Here is a 19,026-nt window from a genome sequence, read left to right as displayed (position 1 = left end):
TTCCGGCATCGGATCTCTTTTGGAGCCTCTTTCTACTTTTGCAGACTGTTTCCTCCAACCTATTGTGAAAGAAATGCCTACATTCTTACAAGACACAGCTGATGTTCTGAGAATCCTTCCAGATGTTGAGTTCAACGTCGAGACTGACCTTCTGGTTAGTTTCGACGTTGAGTCGCTCTACACCTGTATACCACAGCTAGAGACCTTAGAGACTATCAGATACTTGTTGTCTTTGCGAGATCTTGACAGCATCACTCCCATCCATTTCATTATGGATTGTGCAAGAATAGCCATGACGGAGAATTTTTTCAAATTTAAGGAAGAATTCTTCCTTCAAATCTCCGGTACCTCTATGGGGAGTATTTTTGCCCCGAGCCTCGCCAACCTCTACGTCCACCAATTTGAGCAAGATCGTGTCCTCAACCATAGCAACCCATATTTCCACCAGCTGTTGCTATGGAAGAGGTATATCGACGATATCTTGGTGATATGGCGAGGCTCAATCGAAGAGGTACAACTCTTCCATCAGTGGCTCAATGTTCAAAATCCATATCTCAAGTTCACGGTCGAATTCAGCCATGAGAAACTCTCATTTTTGGATTTGTTCATCTTCCCAGTAGCAGGCAGATTGGAATGCGAGCTTTATACCAAACCGATGGCCAGGAATTCTCTTCTATTATTTAACAGCCATCACCCTCGCTCACTACGGGCCAATCTGCCTGTAGGCCAGTTTCTTCGCCTCAGGAGAAACTGTTCATCCAAAGATCTGTTTGATAAACATGCTATCCAACTATCTCATCAACTACAGGATAGACATTACCCTAAAGATTTGGTCAAAAGAGCATGGAAACGTGCCTCTAACAACCATCGAGACGGACTATTGGAAAGACGACCTCAGAAGCCCCCACTGGACAGACTGACATTTGTTAGCACTTTCAGTGTGCTGTCTAATAGCATTCAAAAGACTATACGAAAACACTGGAGTATTCTGAATATCACTAACAAAAACATCTCTCTGCCTCTCTTCTCTTTTAAAAGAGCACCCAGTCTGCGTGACAGCTTGGTACATACGAGACCTAAAACTCAGGAAACTGGTGGACCAGCGACACTCTGGGATCTTCCACCAGTACAGGGCCACTATCCATGTGGCTCATGTAGTGCCTGTCCGCAAACCTCCAAAACTGAGAAAGTAGATTTGGGAACAGGCAAAATGTGGTTGCTCAAGAAAGACACAAATTGCAACACAGATAAAGTCATTTACATGATTACCTGCCCTTGCTCCTTGAGGTACATAGGGTATACGACCAGGAAAATCAAACTAAGGATTGGGGAACATACGATGCTCTGTTTTATTTAACTTCTCCGCGGGAATCGCTGCCGGTTTTGCTACAGCTGCTGGACCGTTTTGGGTCAGCCTCGGGTCTGCGCATCAACGCAGGGAAGTCCCTGATCTTCCCCCTAGCGGGATATGATATGGGCATGCATGGAGACTTGCCAAACCTAGGATTGCGGTGGGAACTGGAGGCCTTCCACTATTTATGAATCCAGGTGGCACCGTCCGACGAGCAGTTACTGGCCCGTAATGCGGATCGGGTGATTAAATCCCTGCGACAGTCTGTGACCTTTTGGAACACACTGCCTCTCTCCCTAATGGGACGTCTAGCGGTGGCGAAAATGGTGATGCTGCCGAGAATGCTATATATCTTACAAAATTCTCTGTGCCCGCTTCCTCCGTGGATATTTTACACCCTTAACACACTCCTCACGTCCTTACTCTGGGCGGGCAGGCGTAGTAGAGTTGCCCTGCACACGGTTGTCCGGAGCTGGGAGGAAGGGGGGCTGGAGGCGCCGAGATTTGACCTATATTACTATGCGGCCCAACTATTGCCAGCTGCCAGGTGGTTCGCGGACTCAGACAACTGGGAATTGCGACTCCTAGCGGGTAGAGCAGATGAGAGGATGGTACAGATGGCTCTGATGCACGGGAGAGGTGCAGATGGGGCACTGCCATACATAGTGCGACACACTGCGGCAATCTGGCAGCGCTTCGTGGAAAAAATCTTATGGAGGGCCCCCTTTCACAGGGAGCTGCCGGTTTGGATCCTGGCCCCAGTGGTGGCCATGGAAGAATATATTCCCTTCCGAGAGTGGAGAACAGGTGGTTGCGAGTTATTGGCTGACCTTTACCCGGATGATACGTTTCTGTCCATCGAGCGGGCAACGGAGACCTTCGGACTCAGTGGGGGCCAATATCTACACTAGAGGGGCCTTCAAGAAATGGCGCGGGATACCTGGCCACAGTTCCCTGAGGCACCCCGACGTCCCATACCCTCAATATTATCCTCTCCTGTGGTAGGGGTAGGAGGCTGATAACCTTATTGTATTCGGCCATGCGGCAGGACTCCACCCCGCCGGTCCCTCCGGCCTGGGCGGCCTGGGAGACTGACCTGGGGATTATTTTGGTACCGGAGCAGTGCAAACGCATAGGCACTCTTACCCGAAAGGTGTCGTGTAATGCAAGGTTTAAATTGACTCATTTTAACTTTATGCACCGCACATATGTGACCCCGGTCACCCTGAGACGTATTTCCCCGGAAAAAAGGGACGATTTCCCTAGATGTGGTGCGGCCTTCCTCGATCTGGCTTGGGATTGCCCGTTAGTTAAAGCCTTCTGGCAGTCAGTGGTGGAGCACATTCGTACAGTTACCGATCTCCGGATGGAGATGACTCCCCTTCATTGTTTGTTGGCCTTGGTCCCCAAATCCAAGAAGTGTAATCTGTCATACAAAATGTTACAACTGCTTTTGGTGTTGGCGAGGAGAAGGGTGGCGATTACATGGATGGGACAGAGGGCCCCGGAGGTGTCGCAGTGGCTTAGAGATGTGGGGGAATGGTCCCTGGCTGAAGAAACATTCATGCAGCGCGTGCGTAGGGATGAGAAGCTACAAGAAGACCTACTTGCGTGGAGAATGATGCGTGTGGTGGGAGCGCCCGCTGAGGATTCGGATGGCACGAGTGCGGAGTTGTTCACCCCTGAAGATACAGGGTCTGAAAGTGAGGGTGGAGGGGAAGGGAAGGGTGGGCATTGATTTGGGGTAGGGCCTGGCCGGCCACGCACGTATATGTTCCATCATGGAGATGTTGTGTTTTGATCCCTGAAGGTTTTCTTTCTTATTCTCGTCAATCATTGCTGTCTTATCTGCCCCTGGGTGTGCCATAATGAGGTGAACGAACTGTATACACATTTATTTTATTAATTGATGCCAGATTTTGGGGGGGTTTTCTATCGGGGAGTTGGGGGGTAACCTAAATAAAAGAAAAAGAAAAAGCGGATCAGAATATCCTGCCATACAGATGCATTGCTATGTTCTCCATCAGTTCTGACACGTTACCACCTACCGCCGCCCGGCCTTCGGGATGTAGGCTGATGGGCTGTGTGAAGCTTACCTGTAGCCCTGCAGAGTATAGTTATTACTAATGGAACTGTCGGCACGATTGTTTGTATGCTATATGAATCTGCGACAAAAATAAAGTTTAAAAAAAAAAAGGATTGGGGAACATAAACGTACGATCCGTTGCCGCAAACAGTCAACCAGATTGACTGATCACTTTTTAACCCAGAAGCACTCTGCAGAAGATCTTAGGTGGGTTATCTTAGAACAGCCTTTCATCCCGCCCCACATCAGCGATATATCCAGATTCCTTTTTATTAAGGAACAGAAATGGATTTTCTCGCTTAAAAGTGACAGTAGGGGACTCAACGATGAAATTCCGTGGACATCATTATAATATCATTCTAGACTATCTGTCCACTTACTTGTCATATCCTGCAAGAGTAAGAGTTGTTAGAATTCCATCGTGCTTCTATATGAATATGAATGAAAAACTGGACCATGATATTCCACTGCGGGTACATTCAGTGCTGAGATAGTACGATGTACATAATTCCACCTTCCTTTTGACTAGTGCACTTACCAATCACATCGCTGATAACTGCTGGTTAATGGTCAATGGTTATTTATGACAGAATATATTTCTAACATTGTAGGAGATATTTATAGATGCACCTCAGATCTGGTTCATTGGCATCCTATACAGATTTGACTACCTTGAACTTATATGCGGGTCTCCCAAGGATGTTACTATTCCTTCGTTTCACCACCAACATTGAGATCACGCTACCAAGATCTTTAGTCCATACTGTGCATGCGCGAAGGCGGCATACTGTCCGCACTTACAATTGTGCATGCGCGAGGAATCAGTTTACCGTCTCCTACCACGCATGCGTCGGATTGTATCTTGTTCCGAGCATGCGCTCTCTGCATTAACGCGGAGATTGTTTGTGAGTTAATTGCTCGTCAAAACACACGATAGTCTTCACTTATCCAATTAGCGTGTGTATAAAAGGGCGCGCTTTCTACCTGTCCGTTACCTCCACTCCCACTCGGAAGCCGGCCAGAGGTACCGACGGACAGGTAGGTCCTTGCTCGCCTGTAACATCTATGTTTTAATATCTATGCTCTAACCATTGGATGCACGTTATTTGAGCTCTGTATACATATACTTTTACATCATTCTGGAGCTATTAGATCTGAGCTAATATAGCAATACTCCAGAATAGATTCATCTAATCTTGACTAGCATTGTTCAGACCAGTGTTATGGTAGGGCTGTGCTCATTTTTGGGAGACAACTGAGATAAGTTTAATATTTGGAAACAAACAAAAATAGCTAGATTCTACAATGAAGTTTCTCGCATGGTAGCTCACAAAATATAGCTATTTTTCCATCCTAACAGAGCGGGGCCTCATTCTATCCCGAGCGGGTGCCGGGTGAGGTGAGGTTATTTCCCACACAATGCTGGGTGAGTACGTAAAAAATTATTTTCATTACCTTTTGACATCATTGTCCTGATTCAGGAGTACAATGCCCTCTTGAAGAAGTGAGGAGACTATTTGCCCCTCACTATGCATGTGTTGTCTGTTCTGTCCTCATTGTTACTTAGGGATCACAATGGATATTTGTCTTGACAGTACACATTTTTGTTTGCACTATCATCCTTTCTTTTAGGAAAAGGACGATTCATCTAAGTTTCCACCAGCTAACATTGGGGCTCCAAGTTCCTGGTAGGAGTATTCTTGTTGTTTGAATTGATATCCCTTAGTCTGCAGTTGCTATTTTCATCACGGTCCTGACGAAAGCTGGATACTTTATTCCTGACAGCTGAAACATGTTGACCACACTGCACTGCGCCACTTTATAGTTATATTTCTAGGCTATTAGGCGCACTTTTAATCTTAACACTAGAACAGTGCCTATTAAACACATTTTCTGTCCTAGTAGTTATTTTTAACATTTCACTTATTTTTTCACTGAGCACTGCACGTCTATCAGCACCACTTTGAAATACACTGTAGCTAGAAGGTTACCTCGGTCATCCTGTCTTCGCACCATCAGCAGATGGGTTGGGCGAGATTTGGATCAACCATCCGTATCCCACATGACGAATTTCCGCCACAATGGTGGGCTGATGGGAGTTTTTCAGCCTAGTGTAATTTCTTATCTTTTTTTCACGTAACTTGATCTCATAACAGCACGCATTCTCTCTTGACTATGTGCCTCTTATTAATTTTTGTTACTATGGCTTGGGTTGTGAGGTATCATGGTCAATAACCCAACCCACCCAGACCCCCCTACCTTTCTGTATTTCTGCATACAATCAGTCGGCCATATTTGAATTGCCATAGTTCTTCAACATCAAGACTTAACCAAATTCCCAAATATTTCATCGAGCCCTCTGCCCAACAGAGCGGGAATTCCGAAAGAAGCGTTCTGAAAACATGTGTTTCCAGGGTACTTCTGAATTCCAGGAGAGAGGGTGCCTGCCTGAATGGCAGAGGTAGGCCATTTCACAGCCTGTGGGTGTAGCTTGAAAGATATGATTATGTATCTTCTCTTTGTTACATCACAGTATTTCAAGTCATGCCAGGGCTGCCTCAAGGCACCTTATGTAATTGTTTGAAGTTTGAAAACAATTCTTGGTATCTTCCACATGCGCCTCAATGCTTAATGCACTGGTTCATCAATGGAGTAAAAAAAACTAGCTATTCCGGAATGAAGCGAAAACAGAAATCTTACTCTTGGGCTCTTTAAATCCAGTCCCACTTGCTACTACTAGGCCTCTCACCCCTTTCACTGCCTAGGAGACAACTAGAGTTGGTAACCTGGAAGTGTCATTTGATAGAGAGCATTTCTTTGGCTCTCTGTAAATTAGCAGTTCGTCATATATATCTGTTTATCGGTTATCTACCACTTCACCACTAGCAGAAAATGTGTCAAAATATCGTATTGATATAGGTGCCTCTGCTTTAATGCATTTAACTTTTCTGCTAGCTTCTATATAGCTCTAACAGCTCAGTGGGTTATTGAACAAGCTGCGATGCAGTTATGTGTGCAAACTCACTGTCATTGTTTTTTTGTCTTTTTATAACACATTTTATTAAATTTCCATGGTACCGTCTGGGCCGTAGCCCTGCATATACATATCGAAAACAAAAATGATTCGGATGTACCAAGCATGTATTCATTATGAACTGCAAAACTTGCATTTATAACAACAATAACTTGGCGCAGACAGATGCAGCTCCCACATATCTTAGGAAGTCCAGCTGAGTACATGTACAGACAATGACGTAGTGTGGTATTTGTTGTATTGTGGTCAGGGGTGCGCTGAAAGAATCTTCTATCAGGGGGTCTGAGATGGAAGGGAGGTAAGTCTATACCCTGATAAACTGCCCATCGGGACCATATTTTCCTGTGTTTCTGGGGGCAGCCTTGTGCTTGGAACACAGCAATCTCTGCACCTATGCATCTGTCTAGGTCTTTTCTCCATCTCCCCAATGTCGGGGGAAGCCCCCTTCCATAACTGGGCGATATCGTGCTTTGCAATAGTGAGGGCAAGGAAGAGCAGGTGCTGTTTATACCAGTTCCCATCATCCCATCAGTGCTATGTACTATGAATAACTTTGGGTCAAATCGGAGATCCCAGGATAATACCCTGCCCAGACAAGTTGAGACTTTGCACCAGAAGGGCTGTAATGATGTGCAGCTCCAAACCATATGTTTACATGTTCCCTCATCCCTTTTGCAACACAAACATTGGGGGGATTGGATGACCCCCATCTTCCAAAGACGGGATCGCATATAGTGTACACGGTGTATGTATTTATATTGAATGAGGCGGTATCGAGAAGATACAGCTGCTCCCCGGGGGCTAGCTAAGGCTTCAGCCCAGTTGTCATCAGTTAAATCTGGTATGTCGTCCTGCCACGCCCTTCTAGTCTAATATAATGTTGTTCTGGTGTGTGTTGTTAAAGTCTGATAGATCTGACGGATTTTGTGTGCACCCAGGTCTCCCATTAGGAGGCGGCCTTCAAAGGGATGGAACTCCGGCAGGTTGACCAAGGAGAGAATTATGGGGGTAAGAGCATGGAGCAATAGGAGGTATTTGTAAAATTGCGTCTTATGCAACTCAAATTCTACCTGTAACTGGTGGAAGGACTTTAGAGTAGTGCCCTGCATAACTCCCCCAGTGTGAATATGCCCACTAGGTCCCATTTGCGGAATCCCGTTAGAGCCTCGACCTGGCGTAGATGGGTACCGTGCCACAGGGAACCTAACCATGTACCTCTAAAGCCGGACCACTGTTCTACTGTCATGAGGTAGGAAGTCTACGCTCGGTGCGCTACATGGCAGCCGAAGAAGTGTGACACCCTCCTTCGCCACATGTTCCAGTGCGAATGCGGGGCCAAGAGGTGTGGCGCCGCGGCCAGGGCGACTGACTCCGGAAGCTGGGGATCACGGTTCGATCCCTTGCTCCGGCGGCAGATTAGTCCAGCACCATGTGACTCTGGGCAATAGCTTGCTTAATCTTCCCGACGGCCCCCAGCGCCTAGAGACCCTAACGGGTGATTGTGCGCTTTACAAATGTGGATTATTATTGGTGAGCAATACCACCACTCATTTATGATTAACATTTGGGAGGCCAAATAATAGGAATGTAATCTGCCGCCACGATGCCGCCACGATGCCGCCGCAATATGTTGATTGGGCACAAGTCTGTAGTGCCACCCGAACCACCCCACCATTCCATAGGAATTTATTATGGATAGTGTTTATTTGTGCAAACCAGGATCGTAGTATGTGATACAGAAAGTTCTGCAGCCAGTATAGTACTTTAGGTAAAGAGACCATTTTAAAAATCGCTGAGCGCCCGTACAGCAAGAGCAGGAGGGAGGACCATATTGCCGTCAAATGCCTTGTAAATATTGGCTAGCAGTATGGCCGCGGGGCGCCCTAGCTCTGGGGCCACAGCCATGGCGTTGTGTACCCGTCGGATATTGTGGCAAGTGGCCCGGTGTGGCATGAAGCCCGATTAATCTGGGTGGATCAGGTACACAAGCTCGCAGGCGATCGGCTTGGGCTTTGCCCAAGAGTTTGGGCTCAAAATAATAAGGGAGATGGGACGGTATGAGGATGGATCGTCCGGCGGGCGGCCAGGCTTGAGGAAGAGGACAATCTCAGCATGCCGCCAGTCCCGGGGTAATAGGCATTGTTCGAGGGCGTCATGCATTGCCTCTAACAGGTGTTGGCCTAGTGTAGACATATGTGGCCGAAAACAATTCCATGGGGAATCCATTGGGGATGGGGGCCCGCCCAGGACGCATTGCTGTCAGCGCCGCACTTAGCTCTTCAGTGGTGATAGAGGCGTCTAGTTGGTCTCGCATCTAGTCGGTGAGTCTTCAGTGGGGGTATCTCTAAGGAACTCAACTATTAGAGCCTCTGATAGCTGTTCTTGTTGCGCATATAATGCAGAGAAGTAGTGCGTGAATTCTTCGGCAACCGCCCCGGGAGACGAATGTAGAACACTGTCTGTGCCTCGGATAATTGGGACGATGGCCGAGGACCCTTCCTGCCTGACATAGCCTATGAAGCATTTTGCTTGATTTGTCCCCCCATTGATAAATCCGGTTTTGCGACGCCAGACAGATTTCTTTTGCCTCGCCCACGAGATGTTGTTGTATATGTTGTTGTGTTTGGAGTATGTTGCGTTGGAGGGGGGAACTGGGTTTATGAATATATTGTACCTATAGGGATGCTTGGTGGGCTTCCAGTTCGGTCAGTTGGGCTGAGTGTTTGAGCTTCTCACGCGCACAATAGCTAATGTCGGCCCCTTTGACTGTGGGCTTTAGGGCTTCCCGTAGGGTACCCTTGGATGGGACAGAAGCTACATTCATTAAGATACTCCTGGATTGCCCTAATGAGGTTCTCCTGGTAATCAGAATCCCGGAGGTGCCATGGGGACATACACCGCATAAAGGGGCGGTTTTGGGAGTATGTATGGAGTTTAACAGTAACCGGGGAGTGATCTGACAGCCCCCTAGGGAGGTGGGAGGAATGGGATACAACCAATGTTAATGTTTCCCTGTATAGCGTCCCTGATAATATGACGTATCGTCCCCCCAGATCTACCCAGTGCTTTGTATGGACAAAAGAGACACGACAGTGAATGAGAATGGCAGTCCCCTGGGATCTCCTGGTGAACCCTGCATGGTATATAAATTGGTATCCAAACCTGGCCAAGCAGGGAGCCTTGGTGCCCAATAAATTAGTCTCCTGTAGGAGAAAGAAGTCTGCCTCGTAACGCTTGGCCTGGCGAAGAATGGCGCCCCTCTTGATTTTACTGAGTAACCACCTGACATTCCAGGATACCACTGTCAGGTCCCTAAGTGGGGGGATATGAGCCTGTGCAGCCATCCAGTGTCAATGTCTGTGCTCTGAGTACCTAGCATAGCGGGATTTGGGCTGTGTGTCTGCCCTCGTGCAAGAACAAACTGATTATAACAAAGAACCCCATGAACCCCCCTCCCGCCTCCGATACTGTCATAAACAAGGAGCATCTGTTGCGGTGAAGGACGTCCCAGGCCCCCAATGGGGGAGCCCATAGTCCCTCCGTCAATGGTTCCCAACCCTCCCATAAAACTTCAACATGGGTTACTAGGGGGAGGAGCCAAGATGGCGATCGGAACAGTCGCATAAACGCCTCGCTCCGAGATCCCTTCCTCCCCGCCACCTATCCTGTCTTTTTTCCTGTTCGGGGTGTTCCGAATTCGGTTACCAAGGAAGAGCCTCCACTTACCGTCCTTTTCCGGGGCTCTGGCGTGCAGTGGTTTCTGCGTTCTGCCCTTGTCGCTTTGCTGGCCTTCCCGGCCCTGACGCCGGGGCCTTGAGTGCTGTGCCTGCCCGGAGGTGTTCGGAGTGCCGGCGGTCCGGAACCGGTGTGAGACCCGATGGTGGGAGCCTGAGAGCCGCGAGCCGGAAGCGCCGGAGTGGACCCACCCCCGATGGTGGGCCACCCCGCATGCCTGACTGCCTGCCGGCCCGAAGAAGAGAAGCCGCGCTGTCCGGCACCCCTCGAGTGAGCAGCCCACTCCTGTTGATTGTCCCGCCTGGGATCCGGTGCAGGGCTCCCCTGAGTGCTGTGGGGAGCACGCCCGATCTTCTGGTGACTCTCCTTTCTCCGCCGAGCGCCCTCCGCCGCGGATCGACTGTGTGTCCTGGGGCCTTCGGTGCTCCGGGTGGACTTGGAGGCGGCTGCGACAGTGGCGGCGGGCGATGTGCTCAAGATGGCGGATGGCCCCTCGGAGTGTCTTTCTCCTGGAGACGGGGACGTTGCTGCATTTGCTCTCTCCAACCCTCGTCTGATTCGGGCGGCCCCTACTCGGAGTGCTGTCTTGTTTGCCCTGGCTGCTCTGCGGATCGACCTGTCCTTGAAATGCCGGGACTTGGAGTTGCGGATCGCCGCCATGGATGCTCCGCCATTTTGTGACGCGGTGTTGTCTCCCCGAGTTGTGCTGGTTGGAACTTCTCCAGCTGCTGTGCTGGGATCTCCGGCTGGATGTTCGATTCTGTGGGATCAAGTGGACCCGATGCTGATGCCGCAGTGTTTCCTACATCCTGCCTACTTTGCTTCGTGCTGGACAGCCCAGATATTGTGCTTGGCCACGTGTATCTTTGAGGTACTTTTGCATTCTGACTGCTACCGAGTTTTCCTGGTTGCTCCTTGTTGGCTGGGACGGTGTTCCGCGGAGATCCCACTTGCTTTTCCTGAATGGTATGGACCCACTGTATCATGCTGTTTCTTGGCCGTGGCGGGGTCTGGCAGCTCGACTTTTCATAGAATTGGACAGGGGTGATCGTGCCTGGTTGCCTGTGGGACCTTTGTTTTGTTACATGGCATCTCCGAGCCTCATTATTTGGACAGTTCCTGTTTCCATCCTGGTATAGGCTTTTCTCAATTTCCTTTTTGACCTCGATTAGTGATCCGTTGTTGCGGGTGGGGTGGTGTTCTGTACTTCGATCGCCAGCTCCTCTCCTCTCTCTTCCTTCTTTTTCCTCTCCTTCTCTCTCCTTCTCCTTTCTCTTTCTCTGTTGTTATTTCCTTTCTCTTTCTTCTATATTTCGGGTGACTCTGGGCGACAGGCACGCTGTTTAGTGGGGTAGGCCGTAGCCATTACAGTGATGTAGGGTGGGGGGGGTGTTTGTTATTTTAGTTTGTTTTATTCTATGGTCCCTTTTTGCCTTTTTCCAGGGGGTGGGCTATGTCCCTTTGTTTTTACTCCTTCGTTTCGTAAGTGTCTGCACTTTCTCCTTTTTCGGGGCGGGAGGGCTGTCTATGTGGCGTCCGATCTATTTGTTTGCTATGATTTGTTCTTTACTTTTGAACCTTTGACGGGCGTGGGATATCTCTGGGCTTCGCCCTACTGTGGTTATCTGATTGCGTGGGGGGCTGTCTCCCTCCCGCCCCCCCCCCTATTTCTGTATATGTTGCATGACGCTTTGGTAGATATGGTTTCTGCCTCCTCTGTATAACATAAAACGAAACCTTTCTTATCCTGGCGCTGACGGTGTAACGATATTACTCCACGTCTATCCTGTATTCCTTCTATTATACACATTGATGTTGCTCCTTTGTGACTCTCCTGATTTTGCGGCCGGCCCTTGTGGTTGTAGGCCTGCGCTTGTACTTCTACTTGTCTCTCAATAAAGGTTTTCAAAAAAAATAAAAAAAATAACATGGGATACTAATGTCTTGGGCTGGCAAGCCTCGTGGCCTGTTGTCCATGCCAATTCAGTGTTTAGTAAGGACAGGATATTCCAAATGTCGAACAATCGGTATGAAGTTAGAACCAGGGAACCCTTTCAGCCGATCCAGATCAAGATGCCCTTTTGGGACTGGAGGAACGTCGGTCGGAGCCAGATCTGTATCGCTGCTTTGATTTCGTCCTTTTAGATCTGTTCCGCTGCGAGCCTTGGGACGAATCTGACTCCAGCGGCAGCAGAGAATGAGGCTTCAGATGGGTCTGTTTGTCAGTCCAAGCGAAGACAGCCTCTGGCGTGTCAAAGAAGTGGGACTTGGAGTTAAAAATTAAGCACAGTCTAGCAGGGTATAGGAGCATATATTGGATATTAAGGTCCCGCAACCTACGCTTTGCCGCTGTAAAGGAGTGGCGTTGTTGTTGCACTAAGCGGGTGTAGTCCGGGAAAATCATTATGGGCCGGTAATCGAATATGAGTTTGTCCTTGTGCGATCTGGCAAATTGCAATACGGCATCCCACTGTCATTGTTTTTAATATTATTTTTATAGGGACAAGTAATTTACCTTTTCAACTGCTAATATTGTCATCCCTTAATCCAGTTGAATGCAGTACATACGATGTCAGCAGCTTGTTTGGGCTATAAGAAATTGAAATTATACTGCACTAATAACATTAGTAGCTGTTAATGTGTTTTATTGAACATAAGTAGCTCTCAATACAGAAAAGGTTGGAGACACCTTTTACATTTCATTATATAAGTTCATTAGACTAATGAACTTATATAATGAAATGTAAAAGGTACTACTTTAAAGTGTAAAGAGTACTTTTTTATTTTCACTCTTGAAATCCCATTAACCACTACAACCACGATTAGCCATCTTGCTACTCAGGAGGGTTAAAGCTTAAAGATGTGTAGGATGATGCTTATAGTAACACTAGGTTACCATAATAACATACAGAAAGCAATTATGAACCTATGTAAACACAAAACCTCACGGTCTCAGTTCTTTTGCAAGTCACAATGTTAGGATTTTGCCCAAAAAACAGATGAAGCAGAAATGACTTCATTCCACTTGGTCTGCTGGTTCAGGCATATGGTGAAAACTGGCAGTCTATTAGGCGTTGCTCATGTTAACTCCTTTTTTTCACATCTATTTATGCCTTGACAAGTAAACTAGGAATATATTTCAGAGGGTAATGTAATTTACGCATAGTTTATGCAACACCTACAAATGAAAGGAGCTGATCAGCATTGGTCGAATTCAACCATTTAGTCTTCTAGAGTATTAAACAAGTACCACTAGAATGAACTACATTTACGTACTATGTAGGAAATTTGGCTGAGGGGCTAGAGCTGCTGACTTTAAAACCTGGGGAACCTGGTTTCGGCACTTGGCTCAATAATGCAGCTAGGCTTGCAGACCAGAGTCGCTGCCTGCAATTATGGAGCTCTCTGGAGTATAGGTTGCATCAACGCATTTCTTTTTTTTTTTTGCAGATTTTATATAGCGCGAACTCGACCCGAAGGTATTGGAGCGCTTTACATGCACACCAGTCACATTACACAAGGACGCAAATCAGTCAACCAAGCGTCTTTTTAGGTCTTGCCTACGCAGCGCGCATGCGCTGCATAGGAGGGCCTTTAGCCGTCGCTCTGCTTATTTTCAATCACTGCACTCGTGCTTTTGGCGGCTTCCACCTTGCAGGAGCGAGCAGCGGCGCGCCACAAGCACGAGTGCAGTGCTTGAAAAGTGAAGGCTGCGCACACACGCACCACTCCCGAAAACAGCTGCTGCTTGTTAGTTAGTGCAGGGCGCGCTGCGCGCACCACTCGCATGTTTTCTTAGTGTGCCGGTGCGGCATGTGACCAGCGCTTGTTTTTTGTCTGTTTTCTATGTCTATTAGTTCAGTCCCAGAATTCGAAAGGCCTTTCTTGTTTCAAAAGGAGGTTCTTTTCCTGCCCTTTAACTTTCCGATTATTCCCTCCTTCCCCCCCCTCGCTTCAGTTTTTTGCCCACTCATTGATAAAACAGACAGATGGCCGTGCCCAGGGCAAGGAGGGCTTGACACTAAAGGATAACACCATGAAAAGATGAAACCCAGGGGCTGCAAGTCAGTGACGGGATTTTCCCAGACTCCCCAGTGCAAGCAATGTTCATTATTTCCGACTTGGACCCTCCCCCTATAACTTTCACTCCTATTCCGACCCCCGCCGATGTTGACGTGCTCTGTTCCTGACAGCCATCCTTGCTGCAGCGAAAGTTCCTTCGGGTGTTTTCATTGCCTCCGCCCCGTCATTAGCAGGGGACGGAGAAGGCATGCTTGGCATTCCAGGCTATGCCTCTGGAAAGGCTTCCTGTCTTTGGAAAGGAAGATGAAAGGGGCAGGCTCTGGATTAGCAACCATTTCGCTGCAACGTGTGGGGTGGAGGGATGAGAGGCCTTCTGCTTATCAACGCCAAATTCAGAGTACTGAATTGAGGCTTAACCAAAGCACACCTTATAAGTTCTATCTTTTAAGTCATAGCTAAGTGGTTGCTTATTTAGAGATCTATCTACCCTCTATAGACAATAGAGCAAAAAATACAACAAACATCAATTCCAAGAATGAAGATCCAAGTAGTCCAAAGTAGATTCAATGTCAATCGTCTTCTGATTTCATCAATTCTTTATTAGTGTTCAAAAATTTCATATAAGATCTCCAGCACGTAATTTGCCAACACGTGTTTCGTCTTGCACTAAGACTTTGTCAAGGCATAAATACTGTTGGTGAGTATCCCAATGTCCGCTTGAGGTGCGCAGGACCACGAGTCTATCCAAAAGCAACGAACCAGGGTCAAGAAATCCTCATAAGATCCAAACATACGATCCAGATATGCAATTATAGACGTGGATATTGTCCTCATAAAATCCCAGTATCGGACAGACAGAACGTCACAATCAGCACACAGTGCCAGCCCCAACAGTTGTATCAGCTGGCCGAAGGTTACTTATAATTGCATAAAGTTGGATAACGGTTGACGACGTGGTCCTACGTATGCGACGAATAATCGGGTATCTCAGACCCGAGGAATCAGTGAAAATCCCCAGGTGCCGATATAGAAAAGCACAATAAAATGCAGGGTCGCTAAATGTTGAACCCAGTAATTAAAGCCTCCCAGATGTCACAACCATGGTACGTTGCGATCCGGATAGTTGAGGAAAGTATCAGCAAAACGCTCCGTCACCTCCAATTGTGAGCCAAATTCACTATTAAGAACTTGCATGCATTAAGGCCTACAAACTGTGTACCCAATGTTTTCGTCACTTCCTTAACAACACTTCTCATGTTCTATCTAGACGGACGACATTTCTGTAATGCTGACGCAATCTAACATAATTTTACGAATTTCGCGTTAGCCGTATTTGAACAGCACACCATACAGCCTAATTACGCCACACCTGTGCCACAATTTTGGCTCCGGACACAAGAACAATGCGATCAGCCAGCATATGAGAAGCTGTTGTTCACACCTCTATGTTTTTTCAATTTAAAATGTGTCCATGCTGCCAAAATTGATATTGGGATGCATCCTGACTCTCAAAATAGATACATGGATGCATTTCATGCAAACTATAGTACTAAATACTGGTTCTGCATTTCATGTAATTTTGTGATTTTTTTGGGTGGATTTCTGTTTAATTACGCAAAAGCAAACTATGCAACATTTGCATACCACTAAACCAGTAAAATCATTCTTTAACACCAACTAGATAGATACAAATTAATTTCTATATCCTGGCTTCGTTCTTTTACATACTTCAAGCACGAGTTACTGTCTTTCTGCTTTTGCGGCATGGAAATTCTTTTATTTTGGAAAACTCAACACATAAAATACTGACATTCTTTTCTGATTCATCACATAGTTCCACCACTTAGGCTACATTTCCTCCACCTTCCCAACTGTCAATTTGTATCTAAGATTTGCGTACGAGTCCTCTCCTAACTTTCATCAATTTTTTACCTTTTTACAAAATATGTCATTTTAATATGTATACAATCAAATCACGTTTTCCATTTTTAGGTCGCGCTGAACCAACACGCATGCGTTGTTCTGCGAGAATATGGTAGGCAAAACAAGCTCTTGAAACCAGAGAGGATTGTCCCCAATGCATGTGAGGTACTCAAGTGCGACGCTTCCCCAGCGAGCGCTTGAGCTCACTTCTCAATCACACCCCATATGGCAGTGGTTCCCAATCTGTGCGCCGCGGCGCCCTGGTGCACCCCCAGACATAGCCAGGGGCGCCGTGACACAATACTTCAATATCCCCGGCTTGTGCAATTACTAGCATTTTTGTAAGCTCGTGATCTAAAATGTTTTGTTAAAGGTAGATTAAACTCCCTCTTGTGCCACTAGATGGCAGTGCGACATGTAAAATAGCACATTAACTTCTCCTGTTTTGTCAGATTAACGCAGTTCACACAAACTATTAGCGATAAGGAAATATAAACACTTGCAGGAAGGGAAGGCTGTTTAAATCATATAAAAAGTAACTGAGCCATTAAGTGAGTTTATTGAAGTTAGCAATCTATGAAATTGATGAGGAAATATCGTATTCTTAGTCATCTCCTCTTCATTAATGACTCATGAGATCATTAGCTTAAAGCTACGTGTGCATTTGGGAACTCTGTTGCTTTGCGAATTATTCCTTCAAATAGTAACCCACACTTTTTTTTAAAAGAAAGTATGACCTGCAACGAGCAGCCCAGGTCATATATAGTGGGTCTTCTTACTAGTCCCACTTTTTCTTCAGTATGAAGATCGCTCAGTAACACAATTCCCAACTATCTGGCTCATACATAGAATTAAATAGACATGGTAAAAGGCACTCCAGTGGTGATTCTAGGAGGGTGTTGCAGTGGTACCTGCCTCTTAAGCTGTACTTCAGGTGAAGCTAAACAGGGAGCAGATCCTGTTAAGTCTCTAGTTTTAGCTTGTTAGCTGTCTTGCTTGGGTTCTGATGTAATTCCTGTTCAGCCTCAGTCTACCTGCTGCTGGCCTGGTCGAAAAGACTGTCTTCAAGCTTGCAGTCACCACAGGCTCACAGGTGACAACTAAAGCTATCAGTAGCTGGTAGCGCTGTTTTGGGATAGCTGTCTTGCTTCATTATGTTTTTAAATGTTGCTTGTGTGATTTGTTTTACCTTCACAAACTCGTACAAAGATTGGGACTTAAGCATTGTACAGATGCCTCTGTACTTCCACTTGTCATGCTCCAGTACTCTACACCTCCATTCTTGAAACCTAGAAGTTGGTAAAAGTGTATGATTAGTGGAGCAGCTTTTGTATATATCAAAAGTGTCTCCTTAACAACTATAATGATTTGTAGGAGAGCACCCAATGCTAGTGCCAAATTTTTAAAAACAAATTAAAAAATATATATATTCTACATGCAAACCACAGTGCTGGGGAGTATTCTTTCTGACTTAACCAAATCAATTTTTTTATTAAACAACGGTTACACTTTTATTTTGTTACATCTATGATTATAATACCTTCATCAGCTTCATGCCGATTATTTTCAGGGAATAAAATGGAAGTACTCCAGAGGCCGGGCTTACATTCCCCCATCCGCCCAAAAAAGTAACATAATGGGGAGCCGCCGTCAACTGCCAATAGGTCACGGGAGATGCTGGTGGAAAAAGTTTGGGAACCACGGCCATATGGTGTTCCCTCCCACTCGCTCACACATCAAAGGCTGCTGCTCCCCCGCCAATGCGCTCCGGCCCCGCCCCCCCACAGCAATGCCAAGAGCTTGTTTTGTTGCTTGACTCGACGTGCCCCGCTCCTCTGCCCCCCCACACCCCCCACCACGCAATGCCGAGAGCTTTTTTTTTTTTACAATCGCGATCGCTTTTCACTTTAGCGATCGCGTTCACTTTCGGCATTGCCAACCTTTTCATGACATTCATATCTCGTATACATGCCCACATTTCCGTCCGTCTGTTTTTGTGCATCTAGTAATGCTGGGATCTGGCTCCCCGTGTGTGGGTGACTGCCTCTTTTCTTCCTCGTGAATGCCAATCTTCACACAACTACACGCGCACCATGCCTGCCTCCCTCTGCAAATAAAGCAATTGTGATCGCTTTCACTTTCGCAATCGTGTTCACTTTCGGCATTGCCAACCCAGTGTGTTGTGCTGGGATGTGAGCCGGTCAGCGTGCACGAGTCTCTCTCTCTCTCCCAAGCTGCGCTTCGTGCAACTTCCGAAACTATCAGGCATCAAGAAGTTAATGAGGTTGAGAAATTGTTTTAAAACTGCTTTTGTGGAGTGCTAGAGTGTCATAGAAACTCACCATCGTTCACACTAACGCTCCTCCATTTAACCCGTTCTGAGAGGCCATTCGTGAATGCGACCGGGAAACTAAGCGAACAGTGGCGGCCGCGTAGCTCACCCAACTCCACTTAAACATCTCTGCTTTTATTTTCACAACAAGGGTGCTGCGCTTTACGTTGCACCAATGTGCCTGCTTTTGTACTCTCTGCTCCTCATTGCTGTTAGTGTGCATTTTTTTCTACCTACAGTACAGACGCTGCATGTAGTCACAGCCGACTGAAACCTAAACAAACCCTGGCGGCCATGGCTCGGCCAACTCTTGTCAAGAAATCAACATCTATGCTTTGTGGGGGGTGGAGCAACATGCTGTCTTCCAGCCTGCTTTGATTTTCATCCATAGATGCAAGGAGATTCACCTTATGCCATAGTGAAGTGTTAACCGATGGCTAACACTCGGAGCCTCAGCATGCATCCAGGTGTGCTCCGGGCTACTTTTTGGATGTTTTTGCAGTGGAATTTGCCAACCTAGGCCTCTGCAGGCTGTAGCAGCA

The 19,026-nt window shown here is 46.9% G+C and overlaps 1 protein-coding gene across 3 annotated transcripts in view; it reads left to right on the top strand.

Annotated features, from left to right (window-relative positions):
• NAXD (NAD(P)HX dehydratase) overlaps nucleotides 1-19,026 on the top strand; it is a 476,460-nt gene that overhangs the window by 30,960 nt on the left and 426,474 nt on the right. Inside the window, exon 2 of one of the 3 annotated variants that reach the window (XM_078657545.1) lies at nucleotides 5,070-5,125. The exons of the other annotated variants lie outside the window; for them this stretch is intronic. Coding sequence (XP_078513671.1) covers nucleotides 5,070-5,125 — 56 coding nt within the window. The remainder of the gene's footprint in view (nucleotides 1-5,069; nucleotides 5,126-19,026) is intronic. 3 annotated transcript variants of the gene reach the window in all.

This window comes from Lissotriton helveticus, chromosome 8, assembly GCF_964261635.1.
Source record: "Lissotriton helveticus chromosome 8, aLisHel1.1, whole genome shotgun sequence".
Classification (NCBI taxonomy): domain Eukaryota; kingdom Metazoa; phylum Chordata; class Amphibia; order Caudata; family Salamandridae; genus Lissotriton; species Lissotriton helveticus.
Note: the sequence above shows the minus strand (reverse complement) of the source record. Positions and strands in the feature narration are given on the sequence as shown.